Source organism: Carex rostrata, chromosome 7 (assembly GCF_964058835.1).
Source record: "Carex rostrata chromosome 7, lpCarRost1.2, whole genome shotgun sequence".
Taxonomy (NCBI): Eukaryota; Viridiplantae; Streptophyta; class Magnoliopsida; order Poales; family Cyperaceae; genus Carex; species Carex rostrata.
The window spans coordinates 1343543-1360963 of record NC_135924.1 but is presented as its reverse complement, the minus strand read 5'-3'; the positions used below and the strand labels follow the sequence as shown (position 1 = coordinate 1360963).

The window sequence follows — 17421 nt, the reverse complement described above, 5'->3', positions numbered from 1 at the left end:
GAGACTATATATATATGCTATAAGTGGTACAATTAAACACCAAATGAAAATGTACAGCACGTGTTTCATTGAATTCATTTCTAAAATATATCACGCTGCAGTCTTTGCCCCAGAAGTGGAGGGTCTTAACAATTAGGCCCTTTTGTGGCTAAAATGGCCCAGGTTGACGGATTGGAGGCCCGTAAAAGACCAACTGTTTCATTATTTTTCAAATTTTCAATCTATCAAAAATATTTAGTACTAGACTAGATAGATATGTGTTTATTACAACAAAAAACCCAAGATTTGCTTCACACACACATTTTCTTTTTCTTTTCTTTTTTCTTTTCTTTTTTCTTTCTTCGGTTGTGTCTTCATTTGCGACCTCTTTCAAACAGTCAAATGTGAAACTTTAACTAAATCATATTTGCACCAATTCAACTCATGACTCTATCTATAATTATTTCTAAAGTAGATAATATAATAAAGATACAGTCATAATGAAAAAATGAAGCTAAAATGAATAAAACCAATGGAACAATGATTTGTATCTCATCTCTAACTACCTACCAGCTGTCTCTTAGGCGTACATTTTTTTTGTTTAGCAGCTTCATGAATTATTTTTTATTCTCTCAGATTTTTGAAACAAGCATATTGATAATTACTGTCCCTGTTATGCGGCAGCTTTGATCTCCAAGCATTTATTTTCCTATTTTGATCCCCATTACATATGGCCGCTTTGATCCCCAAGCATCCAAAATATCACAAGTGAGGTGTTGGAGGCTGAGAGCATGTTATTCTTAATTTCTGATGTTTCTCTAACAAAATAAATAATACATGTTTTTCTTAATTTGACAATCGACTAAAGATTGAACAGAAATATATCATAGATGAGAGCATGCTAATAAATATATTTTAATAGTAGATAGTTTTTTTTTTTTTTGTAATTAGTTTCTTAAAAACCGCTTCTCTAATATAAATCTCCTGTTGAGTGAGTCTATGGTACTATGCATATCACGGGTTGGTCCGTAATACGGCTCAATATTCGACTTTTCAAAATCCTAAGGGTTGATCCGAACCGTTCATCTTGTTCTCCATATTAATATGTGTTTGGAGACCTAATTTTACATTTTTTGAAATTTTTTTACTATTTTTTAGATATTTAGAAAATCACTTGATCTGAAAATTCTGGACCATCCAAAAACAGTGATTTTCAATAAATCTAAAAAAATAGTAAAAACATTTCAAAAAATGTAAAATTTGGTCTCTAAACACATATTAATATGGAGAACAAGATGAAAAGTCGAATATTGAGTCGTATTACGGGCCAAATCGTAATATGCATAGTACCATAGACTCACTCTAAATCTGTTTACAAAATAAATTATTCTATTTTAAAGTTGCTTCTCTTTCATAAATAATTATATGTAAGACAATCAAATTCAATTGAATTTTCGACCCAGTATCAGTCATATATGGCGCAAACTAGAGCCTGGCACAGTGGAACTGTGCCATAAAGCCTGGCCATACAGGTTGTCTATTTTGCTGGTACTAGTCAGTTAATTTAGTTATTGGCATTTTAATTGTATATATTCTAGTTAAATGGAGATTGGAGAAAATAGAACGAATTCACTAATTATTATTTCTTGTTTTTCCCAAGGGGGGTGGCTCAAAGAAAAAACCAACAAGTGAATTGAGAAAATGTCTCTGTGAAAGCTGAAAGATTGTAATAAATTATAGGGCACTTGAGAAATTCGTAAAAAATGCATCAACATAAAATAAATATGCAAAGTTGTCTTACATATTTTTCAAGCCAAAAGTTCATAAAGATTTACAATACCTTCATACATAACGAGTAGGCACATGCTTATTCAGGAAACATATAATAAAACATATCATTCCAAATTAAAACTAAAACAAATGGTCCTTCCAAGTTCCAACTACCCTCTTCGAGTTCGAGGAGTTTCAATCTTTCTCGTCCAAAGGACAACCTTTACATATATCATATCACCATACCAGTCCACCAAAGTAAACAAGGCATAACGCAAATTTCTCTTGAAATAAAGAACAACTATGAAGCCCCAAAAACTGACCACAAGGAAGAGAGAGAAAGAACCGAATAATATGAGAAAATCGGTGCCTTCATAGCTTCGGTCATGACTCATTTCATTCAGAGAAGGTTGTGTTATACCAAGCGTAGGAACACAAATTTTTGACAAGGGAGGACCACAGAGATTCGGGTTGCCTTCATAGCTGCTATTATAAAACGTACTAAATTGTGCTTCTACACCTAATGTAGGACCGGATAAATTGTTATATGCCACGGAGAAGGACGTTAGGAAGGTTAGTTCAATCAGCTCTCTCGGTATTTCTCCTATCAAAGAGTTGTGAGAGAGGTCCAAACTTTCTAATTGGTGCAAATTGGATATGGAATTTGGTATTGCGCGCACTGCTTAAATGGTTGTTTGACAAGTTCAATATTGTCAACTGATTCAATCGACCGATATCTTCAAGAATATTGCCTACTAGTTTGTTCGAAGATAGGTCTATTATACACTGGAATATTAAATTATTTGCCAAATAGTAATCTGACCTTCCTTTGTAAATAAGTTCCAATCCAAAATCCGGAAATATTTCGCCATCCAAGTTGACATCATTGTAAGATTTGCCTAAGAGAAAATTGGCATCACTGAAGTTTAGCTCTCCCACTCCAACTACTGCTCCATCTTCAAAAAAAGTGAATATTTGATATCGGTCTATTGATCCTATATCAATAGTGCATGATGGTATTTCTCCAGAAAGATTGTTGTGGGATAGATCTAGTATGCGTAAATATCTAAATTGACATATTTTTTTTGGTATAGGTCCTCCAAACATATTCTCTCTTGCTAAGAACATACTGAGATTGGATTCCATATTATTTGGAAGCTCTCCGGATAAATAGTTTGCCCCAATGTCAATGGCTCTTATATATGACATATTCAGCCATGTTATCGGAAAGTTTCCTGTTAGATCGTTGTCGCTCAGATCTACACTTACTATATATGATTGATTAGAGAAAGGAGGTATTGATCCAGAAAGCTTGTTATGTGAAAGGTCAAGATGATTTCCATTTATGATTTCCAACGGTAAGGATCCTTCTATATGATTTCCACTTAACTTCAATAAAAAAAATGGAATTCTTCCAATGCAATCAGGTAGAACGCCATTTAGTTCATTGTTATTGATGTCCAACATATTGACACTGATATTGCAAATGCTAAAAGGAATATATCCACTTATATTATTATTATTTAATAGTAAGTTTGAATTTGGAGTAAAGTTCATGTTGAAAGTAAAAGATCCATAGAACTTATTATTTGATAGATCCATAAAATGAGGGATTGAAGGCTGAATCCTCAAAAAACTATTATATATATCATCAGTGAAATTGTTACTAGATAAATCTAGAATTTGGAGATTGCTTGTAGGCATGAGAGGAAGAGGGCCTTGAAAATAGTTGTTTGATAAGGTAAGGGACAATAAATTTGGAAGCCTAGTGGTAATGTTAGCCGGTAGTTCTCTACCAAAATGGTTGTTAGATATATCCAATATTGAGAGTTTTTCATGAGTTAAAAACGGAAGTTGAAGTGGCCCTATGAAGTTGTTTTTGTGCAAATCCAATTTGATCATGTTCGTATTGTTTTCTAACAACCACATCACTGAAAGAGGACCCTTGGAGCGAGTATTAGAGAGGTCCAACACTTGTAATTTATGTTGAGAGTACAAGAAAGTGGACTCAACATCAAGAATGCAATTAGCTAGTTCAAGGACTTGAAGCTGAAAAGGCAGATTCATATCTTCGACTCGAAAGTTCAATGACTCTAAAATTGAGAGCCTTAGAACTTCAAGATTAGAATTATTCAAAAATGACCTTTTTGATAGAGTCCCCTCAAGTTGGTTATAGGATAGGGAAAGGTATCTTAAGGACACAAGTTTTTCAAAAATGGATGAAGGAAATTTTACTTGAAATTGATTATTTGACAAGTCAACTAGCTTAAGAGAGGAAAGATTTCCCAAACAAGGAGGAAGATTTCCAATAAAATTGTTGCCTGAGAGATCTAACTCTTCAAGATTCTTCAGTCCGCATAATCCTATAATATTAACAAGAAAGATCATCAAATAAGATTAATCTATGTAAAACTAAAATGAGGTCAATTATGAGATAGCGTTTCTTCATTTCTATGTTTTCATTTTTGTTATTTTTTTGTTTTTGTTTTAAGACTCGGTGTTATGCCTGAGACACATAGAACTTGCTACAAAAGATGTTAAAATAAAGATTAGTTTTATGGACTCAATTACATAAAGTAAAAATATATATATTGATTAATTGTTCAGATATATATGAAATAGAGAATTTACAAGGAATACTCTTTAGATTTTTTTTAAGTGCCCAAGCAATGGTTCAAGTCTTCAAGGAGTATTGCAAAGTTTCCTTAATGGGATTGGGTTTTGTCCAAAGGATCTTGGACAAAGCCTCATCTAAAGTCAAGTTTAATCGTCCGATTTGCATCAAGATTCATGCAAACATATTTAAAACTTAATAAATTTATAACAAAATTCGTACAGACTTGATAAATTTATAACAAAATTCATACAGACTTATTTTGTTATAATAATTCGTACAAACTATTAATTTGTTATAACAAAATTCGCCCAAGATTAAACTTAATATTTATAACAAAATTTTGTTATAAATCCATCAAGATTCTTGCAAACATATTTAAAACTTAATAAATTATCCTTAACACTTATAGATGGATGGACAGATTACCATGTTGACAAGATTATAATAAATTCTCCTTGAATCTAAATGTTTGTACGAATTTTGATGCAGATCAAACGGTTTAGGTCTGGATTTGGATGAGACGTTGTCCAAAGCCGTTTGGACAAAACCCCCCACCCTTCCTTAATATGCACCATTAGTAAATGACTAATTAAGATCTAATACCACCAGACAACAAGAATAATATTTTTAATTGTGTATTACATTATAATTACCTTCTAATGATAAAGTGTCATTCAGATCATTGTCCGCCAACGAAAGGGCTCTTAGAGAAGACCAATGTCCCAAATCAAGAAAACTCCCATTTAGAGATCACATCCGCTTAGACTAACCACCTCCAAATTTAGTGCATTTATAAGCTCTGTCAGATTATTCCATTAAAAATATTGTTCAATTTTTTTTTTTTTTTAAAAAACTTGTTGTTATCATAAATATAAAAATATTCATTTATGAGAGGTTACCTTGGACAGGGTCTCCCAAAGGATTATAATCCAGATATAGTGCTCGAATTGATGATACTTTTGCTAAGGAGGAAATGATGCTTTTAGGGAGGTGGTTGTATGAAAGGTCTAGCATCTGTAGCTTTGTCAAATTGGACCAAGATTCAAACCCTGACAAAAAGGATATGCGATATTTGATAAAGTTTATGCATGTCATTCAATAAGTAAGTTGTCCTAAAATTGGAGCAATTACAGTTGAGTAGTTTTATAGTCTTCAGAAATTAAGCAGATATGTTAATTAAGTACCCATATATAGTACTTAATTGTAATGTCATTGTTAATCAGCACCAGCCATATATACATTATAATTATTAAAGAAGAAAGAAAGGTGAAGATACATACCAGCACCATGGGTACAATTGTGTATGCCATGTCCAGATAATGACAGATTTCTTAGTTGACGGAGAGGCAAGAACATACTCACATTTAGTGAAATACCCCCATGATCAAAATCGAACCAGTCATCATCATCATTATCATCTTCTGATATACCGAGGTCAAGTTGAGTGACGTGGCCGGTGATTGGATGGCAGGTGACTCTTTCCCATCGGCAGCAGTCCTTGCCTTCCCACTTTCCTTCTAAAGAGTGAATGGGAAAGTGAATTGAAGCATCGATGTGTAGAAGAGCCAACCTCTCCTCTTCCCTGCACTGTACTGACTCTGAGTCTGACCCGCTCACATATGCATTCTTCCACTGTAATGGAACCAAAACAAGAACCAGAAGCGCTACTGCGAATAATAACTTCATTTCTTGATTTGTTGTGTGATTAAATTGATGGCTTCAACAGACTACATATGTTGTCCTTATTTATATATAGGAAGATGATGATAATCTTAAATAATTGTTAGAAATAATTAATGGTCATTGGTTAATTGACCAGACCTATCACAGTTGACGAGGGAGTTGAAAGGTCTTCTAAGTGTCATATTGCATATGTGGCCTGATTTATATATAGGAGGATCAATGATGATGATCTTAAGTTGTTAGAAATTAATTAATTAATGGTCCAACAATTGAGTAGTTGAGATGTCACTCTTGACGAGCGACTTGAAAATTGAAACGTCTTCAAGTGAAATAATTATCATATGGAGTATTATAAAAATAAAAATGTGTAAACCATCGCTCTTCCAGTTTTACTGATGATATGAGATTTGTATTAATTTAAAGCATGCAATAATTGTTTCAAATTTTCTAGTCCTGATAATTTAAAGCAATTACTTAAGTTCACATATATATTCATGTATATATGGTTCACATTTTTTATTTTTTTTTTATCAATTTGGGGATATATTCACCAAAGGACTTGATACGAAACCGTTTGAGAACAATACAACCAAGCTAGGGTTAATCAAACTTTTCAACCCCTAGCTTGAGCCTTGAGGGAGAGTGTTGAGAAAAGAGAAGAATAGGATCCAATAACCCTCAGATTCGTTAGGATATATTATCCAACATTGGATTTAGATGTAAATATATAAGAGAGTTACTAGTTATAGAATAAAAAGCAACTCCATATCATATACATTTAAAGAAAGTTACTGTTAGTGTAGCTGTACTATACATGATAGGTACGTTACCGTTGTATTTATTTTTCTCCAACCAGTGGCGAATCTAGGTTATATGAATGGGATCAATTGACCCCCATTCATTTTCAAATTTTTTTATATTTATATCTTATAATTTGTAATAAAATTAAAGGTAAAATATTATAGATAGTGTGAAATTGACCTCCAATTGTAGTAGGAAAATTTTATATACTTCACTTTCATTCACGTTTAACCCACATATATAGTCTGAAAGTCTGACTCCGCCTTTGTCTCCAACTGTATAAAAAGGTCACTGTACAAGTTAGAGAATATTAAAACAAATACTTTTCTCATTCAAATCCGTCTCAGATTCATAAAAACAACACCCATCCTAATCTAACTAACTATAGTATATAGTCACATAAATCTTCTCCATATAGCTCCAGTCCATACGTTAATGCCATCAAGTCACAAGTCAAGTCAACTTTATCTAGAATTTTTAATTTTTTAGAAATATATTACATATTTTATCATGATGGTGAAAGATCAATTATTTTTTTCAATGCACTAGAATTCATTTTTTTTAGAATTTGTCCGCAGATCTTAGTCATTTGCCACAAAAAAAAATCTTATATACATATATATACAAATTCTAATGATTTGGTTTCTTTAATGACATTAATATGCAGTCTTAAGATCTTGCAGCTGAACAAGCCCAAGGAACTTTTTTTTTGTTTAGCTTAAGCTTGACCCTTTTTTTGAAATAAGATGTACACATATAAATTTTCATAAAAGCATGATTTAATGCACGTTAACAACATCTGTAATATACAAAATGATATAATATATAATCCAATTTTTTTACGAAACATATATATTTTGAATAAATCTCATTTGTTAAGTAATTTAGAAGTCATTATAATCAATGACATACTTATAATTGTCAACAAAGCACTTAAATAATACAAATTGCAATAATCAATACAAGAAGGTAAATTAACTTGCACATCACTTATTTGCCGAAATAAAACTACCCCAAGAAGCGTGTCTGAATGGACCATATTTTCCTCCATGAAGCGTGTTTGAAACTTTGAATTAAGAGTTAATACTAAACAGTGTTGTGGTTTAGTAATTAATTCGTTGAAAGGATCGATCCACGTAATGAAATGTATGACTTATGCTTATCGGTGAACTCCTTACCAAGCATAAACTCCCACTTACCTCTGAGTATAAATCTCTATACTACCAGGTTAACTTCAGGGGCGGACTCAGATGTATCTGGGGGCCGGGAACGGCCACCTGTCCCCTCTGGATTTTGAGTTTTAGTGCTAATCTATTGGTTCCGATTGATTTGGCTCCCTCCTAAAAATTTTTTTGCCCCCATCTGGACGTTTGATTTGTAATTCGAGTTAAATTTACGGTTAAAATCAAAATGAATTTTCTGAATTATAATTGGTAATTAGAATAATAAGTTAAAGAATCAGATATTACAAGTCAGAGCATTAAAAAGTAAAGCATTATTTTTATCGAGTACCCAATAAGTTAATGTGTTTAAATCCGATTAATTATTTAAACCCAATTCGATATTTTTTTACCCTCTGGTTAACTCCAACACTAGATAGACCAAGCACAAAACTTAGATACTTGAGACTCCAACACTTGTCTATGATTGCACATCACCATCAAAGGTGCGAATCTCTGTTGATGTCCTATTTTATCATTTAATTTCCTATTTAATCAAATTAACCATACACAACTGGAGTAGACAAGGAGGAGTTTAGACTTTAAACATAGAGATGAAGAGGATGAAAACTCTCTTTTTTTTTTTCTTTTTTTTTTTTCAATTTTGCTCATTCACAGAGAGATCTCCATTTAAAATGAAGGGGTATATTTATCTAAATTACAAATTTAGTGAATTAAAGGGGATAAAAGAAAGGATATTAAGTTTTTATGAGATATTAGATATTAAGATGTTTTCATGGAGAAATTGGCTATTTTAAAAGTTTACATGGATACACTAGAAATTTTCCCAAAGAAATATTTTAATTTTCCTTACAGATACAAAAAATCTGATCTGACAAAAATATTGATATGGGTTATTTGTCATGGTCTTCCTAATAAATTCAATTATATAGTATTTTATCTATTATTAAAGAAATATGAAATTATTCTAATATTTTAATAGAAAAATAAAACTATAACATCTTCTATTTAATTAAAATAAAAAAACAAAAAATTCTATTTCTGATAAATTATTTACCAGAAATAGGATTTTAAATTTGTTGAATAATTTAACGTACATAGGGCTTATTTCCGGTAAATTATTTACCAGAATTGGCAGATTTGAAATTTTATTCAAAACGTGTGTAGATTTGAAAATTTTATATTTTTTATATTAAATAAAAATTTCGGACCAAACTGCTTTTTTTTTCTTGGAGATAAGAATTTGAGGAATATCCGGAGACAACCATTTTCTAATTTATTAATGGACTAGAATTTGTAGGGTTATTTAAGTAATTTTATTTTTAGTAGATAATTAAATGGTCAAATTTAACTTAACTTGTTGTTTTATGATTATATATTGGTCTGGCAATTCATTAATATCTATGGAGGCGCGCATATAAAGATTAAAGATGACAAATCAGGAAAACTTTATTTAGAAAAAAAGAGAACAACAAGATAACACTATAAATATTTGTTCAAACTCACAACAATTTTTGAATTAATAGAGCAAATTAAGAAAGTAATTACAATGAAGATTCTAGTTAGTTATTTTCTTCTATGCCTATAAATTAAGTAAATCACTCTCTTCTTTGACCAAACTCCATCAATCTGTCTCTGTTTCTCAAACTTCAAAACCACCACTTGAATTTCTTAAAGCCTTTTAGTTGTTTTAAGATATATATATATATATATATATATATATATGGCTATCATTTTCTTCTTCATGCTACTACCGTCGTTCTCTGTGGCTCAACCAATATTTCAACCCTCTGCCGGATGTCCGACACATTGTGGAGACACCGAGGTACGTTCCATATATATTACTAAAGAAAAGGGCATACTCGTGATTCATAACTTGTAAATTATAAAAAATAAAAAAAGGTGTCAAAATTGCAATCATACATAGAATTAAAAAAAAAAGTTAACTGTTATTTACATACAACATCTTAATTATTTAACATTAAAAAGTTGCATATAATTACAGGTTACCTATCCATTTGGGATAGGTAAAAATTGTTCCAGATCTGAAGAGTTCAACATCGTGTGTAATAAGATGAAAGACGGTAGCTACAAGGCATTATCTGTGCCTTTTGCAGGGGGAAAGAATGTCGAATTACACAGCATATCCGTGTCCCAAGGCCAAGCTCGGATTGCGGTCATTTTTTCTTGGCAGTGTTATCGTAACTCAAGCATAAAACTTCTTGGGTATGAGTCTACTGTTGATTTGACTAATACGCCATTTTGGTTATCAAATACTGAAAATAGGTTCATAGTACTAGGTAGTGACACATCTGCATATGTCAAACTTACAAGGAATCAATCTAACTGGTACACAACAAGGTGTTCATCTGTGAGCTTGAGTAAGCAGGGACTGGTGAATGGCTCATGCTCTGGTATCGGTTGCTGCCAGACTGCCATTCCGTTTGGAATGAAGTATTATCAAATTACATTTGATTTTAGCTTCGACAGTTCTAATACCTCAAGCTTCAGCCCTTGTGGGTATGCAATGCTAATAGAAAAACACTTCAAATTTAGCACCACATATCTCACCAGACCTAATCCCTTTAACAAATGTGTTGAGTCCTTTAACAACAAATGTGTTGATTTGGATGTCAAGAAATATTCGGTTGTTCTTGATTGGGTTGTAGGGTACGAGACTTGCAAAATAGCAAAGCAAAATAGAACCCATTATGCATGTGTTAGCACTAACAGCAAATGTGTTGACCACGCCACTGGTGAAGGTTATACATGCAATTGCGCACCAGGGTACCACGGAAACCCCTATCTCCTTAATGGTTGCCAAGGTATGTTATATATATATATATATATGTACATACTACAAATGATATGCTCAACTTTCTTAGTTATATTTATGCCTGCTTTTATTGACCTCGACAATCTTAGAGAAAAAAAAATTGCTCTTCTTTCAGTTGAAAGAAAAAGTGTTGTTTATTGTTGTAAATTTAATCAAAATTAAGTATACTCTCACAGTTGATGCATAATATTGTCTAACTCTCCTATATATTTTTCTTTCTTACTATAAGGCCCCCTTCGACAAGGTGGATTAAGAGGTTAAGGAGCACTAAGGAGTTCATGTTCAGCAAATAAAAAAGATTAAGAAAGTAGCATGTATTTGAATAAAATATATATGTAATTAAGAGGAAGACTATATTACCCTCATATTATTGTTGTCATATAACATAATTATAATACAATTGATGAATGTAATTGTATTACAATTTTAATTAAATATATTTCATTAAAGTAAACTGTGTTAACAAAGTTTGAACAAGGCACCGAGCATCCAGTTAACTAAGTGTCACTACTAAAGAAAAAGAGATTGCACACGGACATAAATGGAGGAGCTACACGAATTTCCTGCAGTGTACGCTGTGAGGGTGTAGAAATCCTTGAATAAATACACATGGATATTTACCCGCATGTGATTATAAGAGAGCTACACAGATTATTACATAAATAGCCGTGTACGAACACTTGCTAGTGTCGTTCTCCATATTACCGAGCTACACAGATAGTTAGCTAAATATCCGTGTACGATTACTATTTCTACACAGACTTATTGTTGGGTCTTATGGAACGGTTCAAACCCATTAGTTTAGCTTAACAGCGGAAGTGTGTAAAACAAAAATTTTACGGTTAAGTTAAGCTAAAAATTAAACGAGGTATGTCAGGAAACCTTCCAAGGCGGTCCACCTTCAGTATTCCTTCGGCATCAAAACCTCATTTAATTCATTTACAGATCTACTCTATAATTGATTTTCTAAAGCATTAAATATATTTACAAATTAAATAGATTAATATAACAATCTATACCTTGATTCCAAATCTCAGTTGGAATGCAGACCGAGCGAGTAGAGCCTCACCAGGGATGGAATCGACTCGCAGTATCACACGTGTGATACCTCTATTAGTTATCCACCAGGACTAACCGGAGAGCGATTTATTTCTTCTGCCAGAAATACCGTAAACCGCGGAATTCTGCAGAAACACTATTCACCGAAACCGAGAAAGAGAGAAAAACCGATTAACGAAGTAATCAGATTAACACGTGAATTAGTAAGTCTTTCTCTCTACCCCTACCCCTCTATTTATAGACTTTTGAGGAGGTTGGCAAAAGACCAAAATACCCCTCAAAACAAATCTATTTACCAAAAGCCCTTGACACCTCATCCTTTTATCATGTGAAATGACCAAAATACCCTTGCCACCTCACATGACACATGTCAACACAAGGGAAGTCGACATATGGTGGAAATGACCAAAATACCCTTGGCCCATTAAGGCATGAATAGTGTTGGGCTTTGATTTTGGGCTTTGACTTTGGGCCTTTAATTTTAATTAAGGCTTTGATTATTTTGGGCTTTTAAATCCATAATTCAAGCCCATAATTAACAATTAAAATTCCAAATCATATATATATAATTGTCATGTACAATTATATTTCTTTTCGGTTATTGTTCGGTAACTTTTATACAACGTAACGTGTACGTTTATAAATTAACCGTTGTTTCTGCTTGTCATTCTAAATGACATTTATAATTTAATTATATCACGTATAATTAATTATAACCATCTTAATATTAATTATAATCAATTTATAATTAATCAGTAAGATTCTCTGAGTAGCTCCTATATGGTGTGACCCAATAGGATCTGTGTTATGTTGGTAAACAGAGTTAAAAACTGTTTTAACTTCTGTTAGTCATGGGTGGCATCTGGCAACACATCATGACCATCCAATTACACAGATGATGCTGTACTGTACAATATCACGATCCAGTAAACAATTTACTTGTGTCAGTTCTTCTGTCTCATAGCTATCAGATCAGTTTTAAGGTAGATATGTGTCATCCTTGTTAACTGTATCTTTTCTTGATCTTGAGTAGATTATCAAATATAATTACTCTTGTAATTATACCGCATGCAGATAATCTAACTCTATCAAGGGGCCCAGTGATGCTATAGCTCGTATAGAGATACGAGGGACAAGTAGTATTCTTGGTAGACTATCACTTCCTCAGCTAAGTTATACATATGGAAATGCTACCGTTATGGCTGCTTTTTACGGACAGCGTTAGATAACACTCACTCATATATATTTCTTAGTGGAAACGATAAATACCTCATACTGTAGAACTTTGACACTGAATGAAAACATAAATGACACGAACACAATTCTATTTAATGTTTCATTCGGGGTCTGTCAAATACCATGTTCCTAGAACATGTATCTATGTGATTAAAATGACATCTCGTGTCAGGTGGTTTGTAAAACTTAACCATCTTTTAATCCACATACTAACCTTATAGCGGTAATTAGTGTTCCTGCTAATTACCTTGGTCAGTGACCTTTTAAGAGTATATATTATCTATATTATGGAGTTTCACAATTTCAGTCATGAACTCGAAATGATCCATAAATGCAATAATACTCAAGGCAACAAAATGATATATATAAATAAACATTCAATTCATGAACAAAGCTTTATGATTAATTTATCGTATTATTGACTTCTAGATTATTACAAACTAACACTTATTATATAAAAACCATGTACGACAGTGTCGCTCTCTTTATTACCGAGCTACATGGATATTTAACTAAATATCCATGTACGATTACTATTTATACACGAACTTTTAGCTAAATATTCGTGTAGCTCTCTTATATTATTATTTTATGGATAACTCTTCATACACGGACTTTAGTTAAATATCCGTGTAGAATTGTCTTATTTTTTTTCCATATTTTTTGGGCTAGCCTCCAGTTTTGCTAGCCAGTATTTCTATGTTTTCAAATTGCAAAACAAAGAATTTCCAAAACAGAGGAAGCCATTTAAAATTAGAATTTCAAAACATAGCAAGGTTATTAAAAATTCATGTACACTAAATTATACAATATTATACAAATTCATATTTAGCATTACAAAATTCTAATTGAAATCACCATGCCCACTGTAGGGCGCAGAAAGTTGCACGGCGTCAGGTTAGCTAACGGTGCGGGATTTTTTACATGTGGGTGAGTGGAAATGCTCCCAGCTAGGTTCAGTACTCTGTCTCTTTGAATGTGAGCAGGTCACCGAATTCAGGGGAAGACATTCACTCGGGATTTCTTTCTGCATTCCTCCTGGTTCACCCCTTATGACGACCTACGTTCATGATCAGTTGTCGGAGGTTTTATTATTTTCGATTGCGAGGACGTTTTACTCCCGACGGGCGCAATCCCCCGCCGTTAATTACATCAGAAAGACCTTTCGAGTCTATTTGAAGACCTCAAGCATTCGGGGATGTATGCCTATTTGGATTGAATTGAATAATGAGGCTAGGAGGGGCTCATGTCTGATTTACTTTGGTCATGTGTTTGGTTCTCACTTAAATTTGCATTTGTCTTAGGTCGGTTGTTGTGATGTGTACGTGAAAGATATGTTTCCATACTTTTGAAATATGAGAATATTCATAAGAAATTTTATTTATATGTTTTTGATATGAAAGGAGCATTTAGATGTCATTTTTATACTTCTATTTATAAGAATATGCTGAGAGAGGGGCATTTTGGTCATTTCAGATTATTTATGGGGCATGGGTATGTTCAATATTATTTAGAATTATAGAAAATTGAATTTTGATTCATTTGGAACTGATTTGAGTTGATGTGGACTTAGTATGAAAAAGTTATGGCCAAAAAGGACTTGAAAGGACTTGAAAGGACTTGTTTGTGAAGATTTTATACTTCCAGGGACTTGTTTGTAAATTTCCAGGGACCTAAGGCTGTAATTTGGGCTTTTAACAGGGTCTGGAATGAAATTTGGGCCTTCAAGGGCTTATTTGAGAAGTTTTTATTCTGACAAGGGCCTCTTTGTAAATTTGTAGGGCCTTCTCTGCATATTTTAGATAAACAAAGGGATTTATGTGTAAAAGAGGTTTGTTTAATCATTTCTGGGCTTTGAGATTTGTGCTGGGCCTTCAAGATTTGGGTTTTGGGCCTTTGAGATGTGTACTAGGCTATCAATTAATGTGCAAGGCACGTGATTAATTCATTGGGCTTTGAGATTAGTGCAAAGGAGTTCATTTAAATTGATAAGTGGGCCCCATGCTGTCAGAGAGCTGTTGGATTTGATCTTTTGAACCTGGTTCATTGGATTAAACAGATTGCATTGAGATCCGTGTTTCTTGCTTTAATATCTGTGCAAAGGGGTTTCCCTGCTAGGGTTCTTCTCTGACAAATTCAGTCCGGCCGATCTAGGCCACGGCGGCGCCGGCCAAGGTCATGGTTATGATCGTGAGGCTGTCAGGAGTCGATTGGTACCATCGTCGGCCGTCGGCGATCATCGGAGGTGACGAAATAGGCATCTACAGTACCAATCGGTACCGATTGGGTCTCAGATCGATTATGATCAATTTCTTCGGGATTTCTTTCAATTGATTGGCTATTTAGAGTCGTGTGAAGCTATGAAAGATGTTAGAAGCGTCAATTTCACATTTAAAGGAGCTTTGGACATGATTTGGGTTTTATAGTTTCGGTTTCAGTTCTAACTTAGTACCAATGGCTGGTACAAGGGATTTCAAGTCAAATCGAGTATCTAGGGGAGTCATTTATGTCATTTGGAATGTTTTAGAGGAACTTGGAAGCTTTGAATTACACTGAGTTGAATTATGGATCAAGGTAGCATGAAGAACATGCATTTTTCAATACTTTTGAATCAATTTCTCTTAAATTTTGCACATAGTGTATGTTTTTTATTTTACAGATTCAAAGACATGTAGTTCAGGGATTTTTGTTCCAAATTTGAGAATTTTCTGAGCAGTGTAGCTCAGTTGAATGGCTTGATCAAGCTCAGGGGTATTCAAGGTAATTTTACCATTTTAAATACAGAATTTCCATTTTTTTTTTTAAAATGAACTTTGAAACCTCATAACTTTTCATAGGAATGTCCAAATGAGATGAAGTTTATATCAATTTTGTGTGTTTTGATGTGTTCTATCTGACTGTGAAGCCCATTTTTCAGTTTGGTCCTTCTACTGATCTGAATTACCTGATCTGTCAACAGAGGTCACTTATGCAGTTTTCAATGAATTCCATTGTACCAGTCAAGCTTTTCATGCAATTAAATGCTGAAACTGAGTTTGTCATGGTACCAAGGACTGGTACAAGTCCTTTTAAAGTCTGGTTTGGTTCAATACAGGTTTTCAAGGGGCATTTAGCCACTGTTTTCATACCAGAAAAGTGAAAAATAGAGATCAAAGGGTTCAAAGTTTATAAAATCATCATTTGAATACATTTTGAATATGTCAGAACCTGGAAATATGCAGGGAGACCCCTGATTGTTTTAGAAATCACATTTTTGAGCATATCCCCTTGATATTAGAGAGCAATATCATCAAAACTTCATTAGACAAAGAATGTAAATGGCATATGGCAGTATAACTGCTGCATATTTACATCTTAGTCCTCAGTTTCTCACTTTTTGCAATTAGGCCCTTCAAAATAGTAAAATTAGCCATTTAAAGGGCATAATCTCACCATTTCTTTGGATCTAGTTGCAAATAGGCTCTCTCAAGGGGACTTAGGGTTGAGAACTGCAAAGGATGCTCACTTGCTCACTTTAAACAGCCCTTGTGTGTTTATCTTTTATTTAAGTCACTTTTTCCTCTTTTTAATCACTTTTAAATCAAAGAAATTAAGGGGTTAGATGAGCAAGGATGCCCACTTGCTCACTACACTCATCCTAGCCCTTAATTAATTTGCAAAAAAATGATCAGAGGAGACAGAAAAGAAGAAAGTGAAAGAAAATAGAGAAAAATGTACAAAAATGTAATTTTTTTATGAAAGATTTGTATTAAAACAACATATTTTTGGATTTTAAATGTTTATGTACATTATTTAGGTGTTTTAAAGGAAGGTTATTGTATCAGAACAAAAAAGAAGCAAAAGATATAAGAAAAGAAGATAAAATAGCAAGAATAACAAACTTTATTAATGAAAATAATACATGACATAGTCCCTAGGGACCTTACATTGAATCCAAGCTCTAATTACCTATGAATTAGACTTGTTTATCACAGAGGAAGCTTATGGTGTGTGTGTAAATGTGTGTGTAATATGCTACTGTGTGTATAGAGCTTGATGTGTGTGTTTTCTCTCTAGCTGTCTCCTTTTTTTGTGCTTCATTTGGGGTGCCCTTTTATAGGCAAAGAGCTAGGGTTTAGAACTGCTCCAGCTGAGGTGGTCTCATCTTGGCCCTCAGTGTTTGATCAAATGTCTGTGCTTAATTGGCATCTTTCCATGAGCATCTGTGCAGGGGGTCACCCAATTGTATTTAAACGCATCATCAATCGTGTGTTGGATGC

General features: G+C 33.2%; 1 protein-coding gene and 1 pseudogene across 1 annotated transcript; both read right to left on the bottom strand.

The window, feature by feature from the left end:
- Nucleotides 1-1732: 1732 nt before the first annotated feature.
- LOC144557655 (receptor-like protein EIX2) lies at nt 1733-4247 on the bottom strand (annotated as a pseudogene).
- A 1004-nt stretch (nt 4248-5251) lies between these two features.
- LOC144556568 (cuscuta receptor 1-like) lies at nt 5252-6109 on the bottom strand. Its single transcript, XM_078304956.1, has 2 exons — nt 5647-6109; nt 5252-5415 (listed from the first exon to the last, which is right to left on the bottom strand). Exons 1-2 carry the CDS (start codon nt 6050-6052, stop codon nt 5252-5254), a joined length of 570 nt encoding a protein of 189 aa, XP_078161082.1. The 5' UTR covers nt 6053-6109.
- Between the last annotated feature and the right edge of the window lie 11312 nt (nt 6110-17421).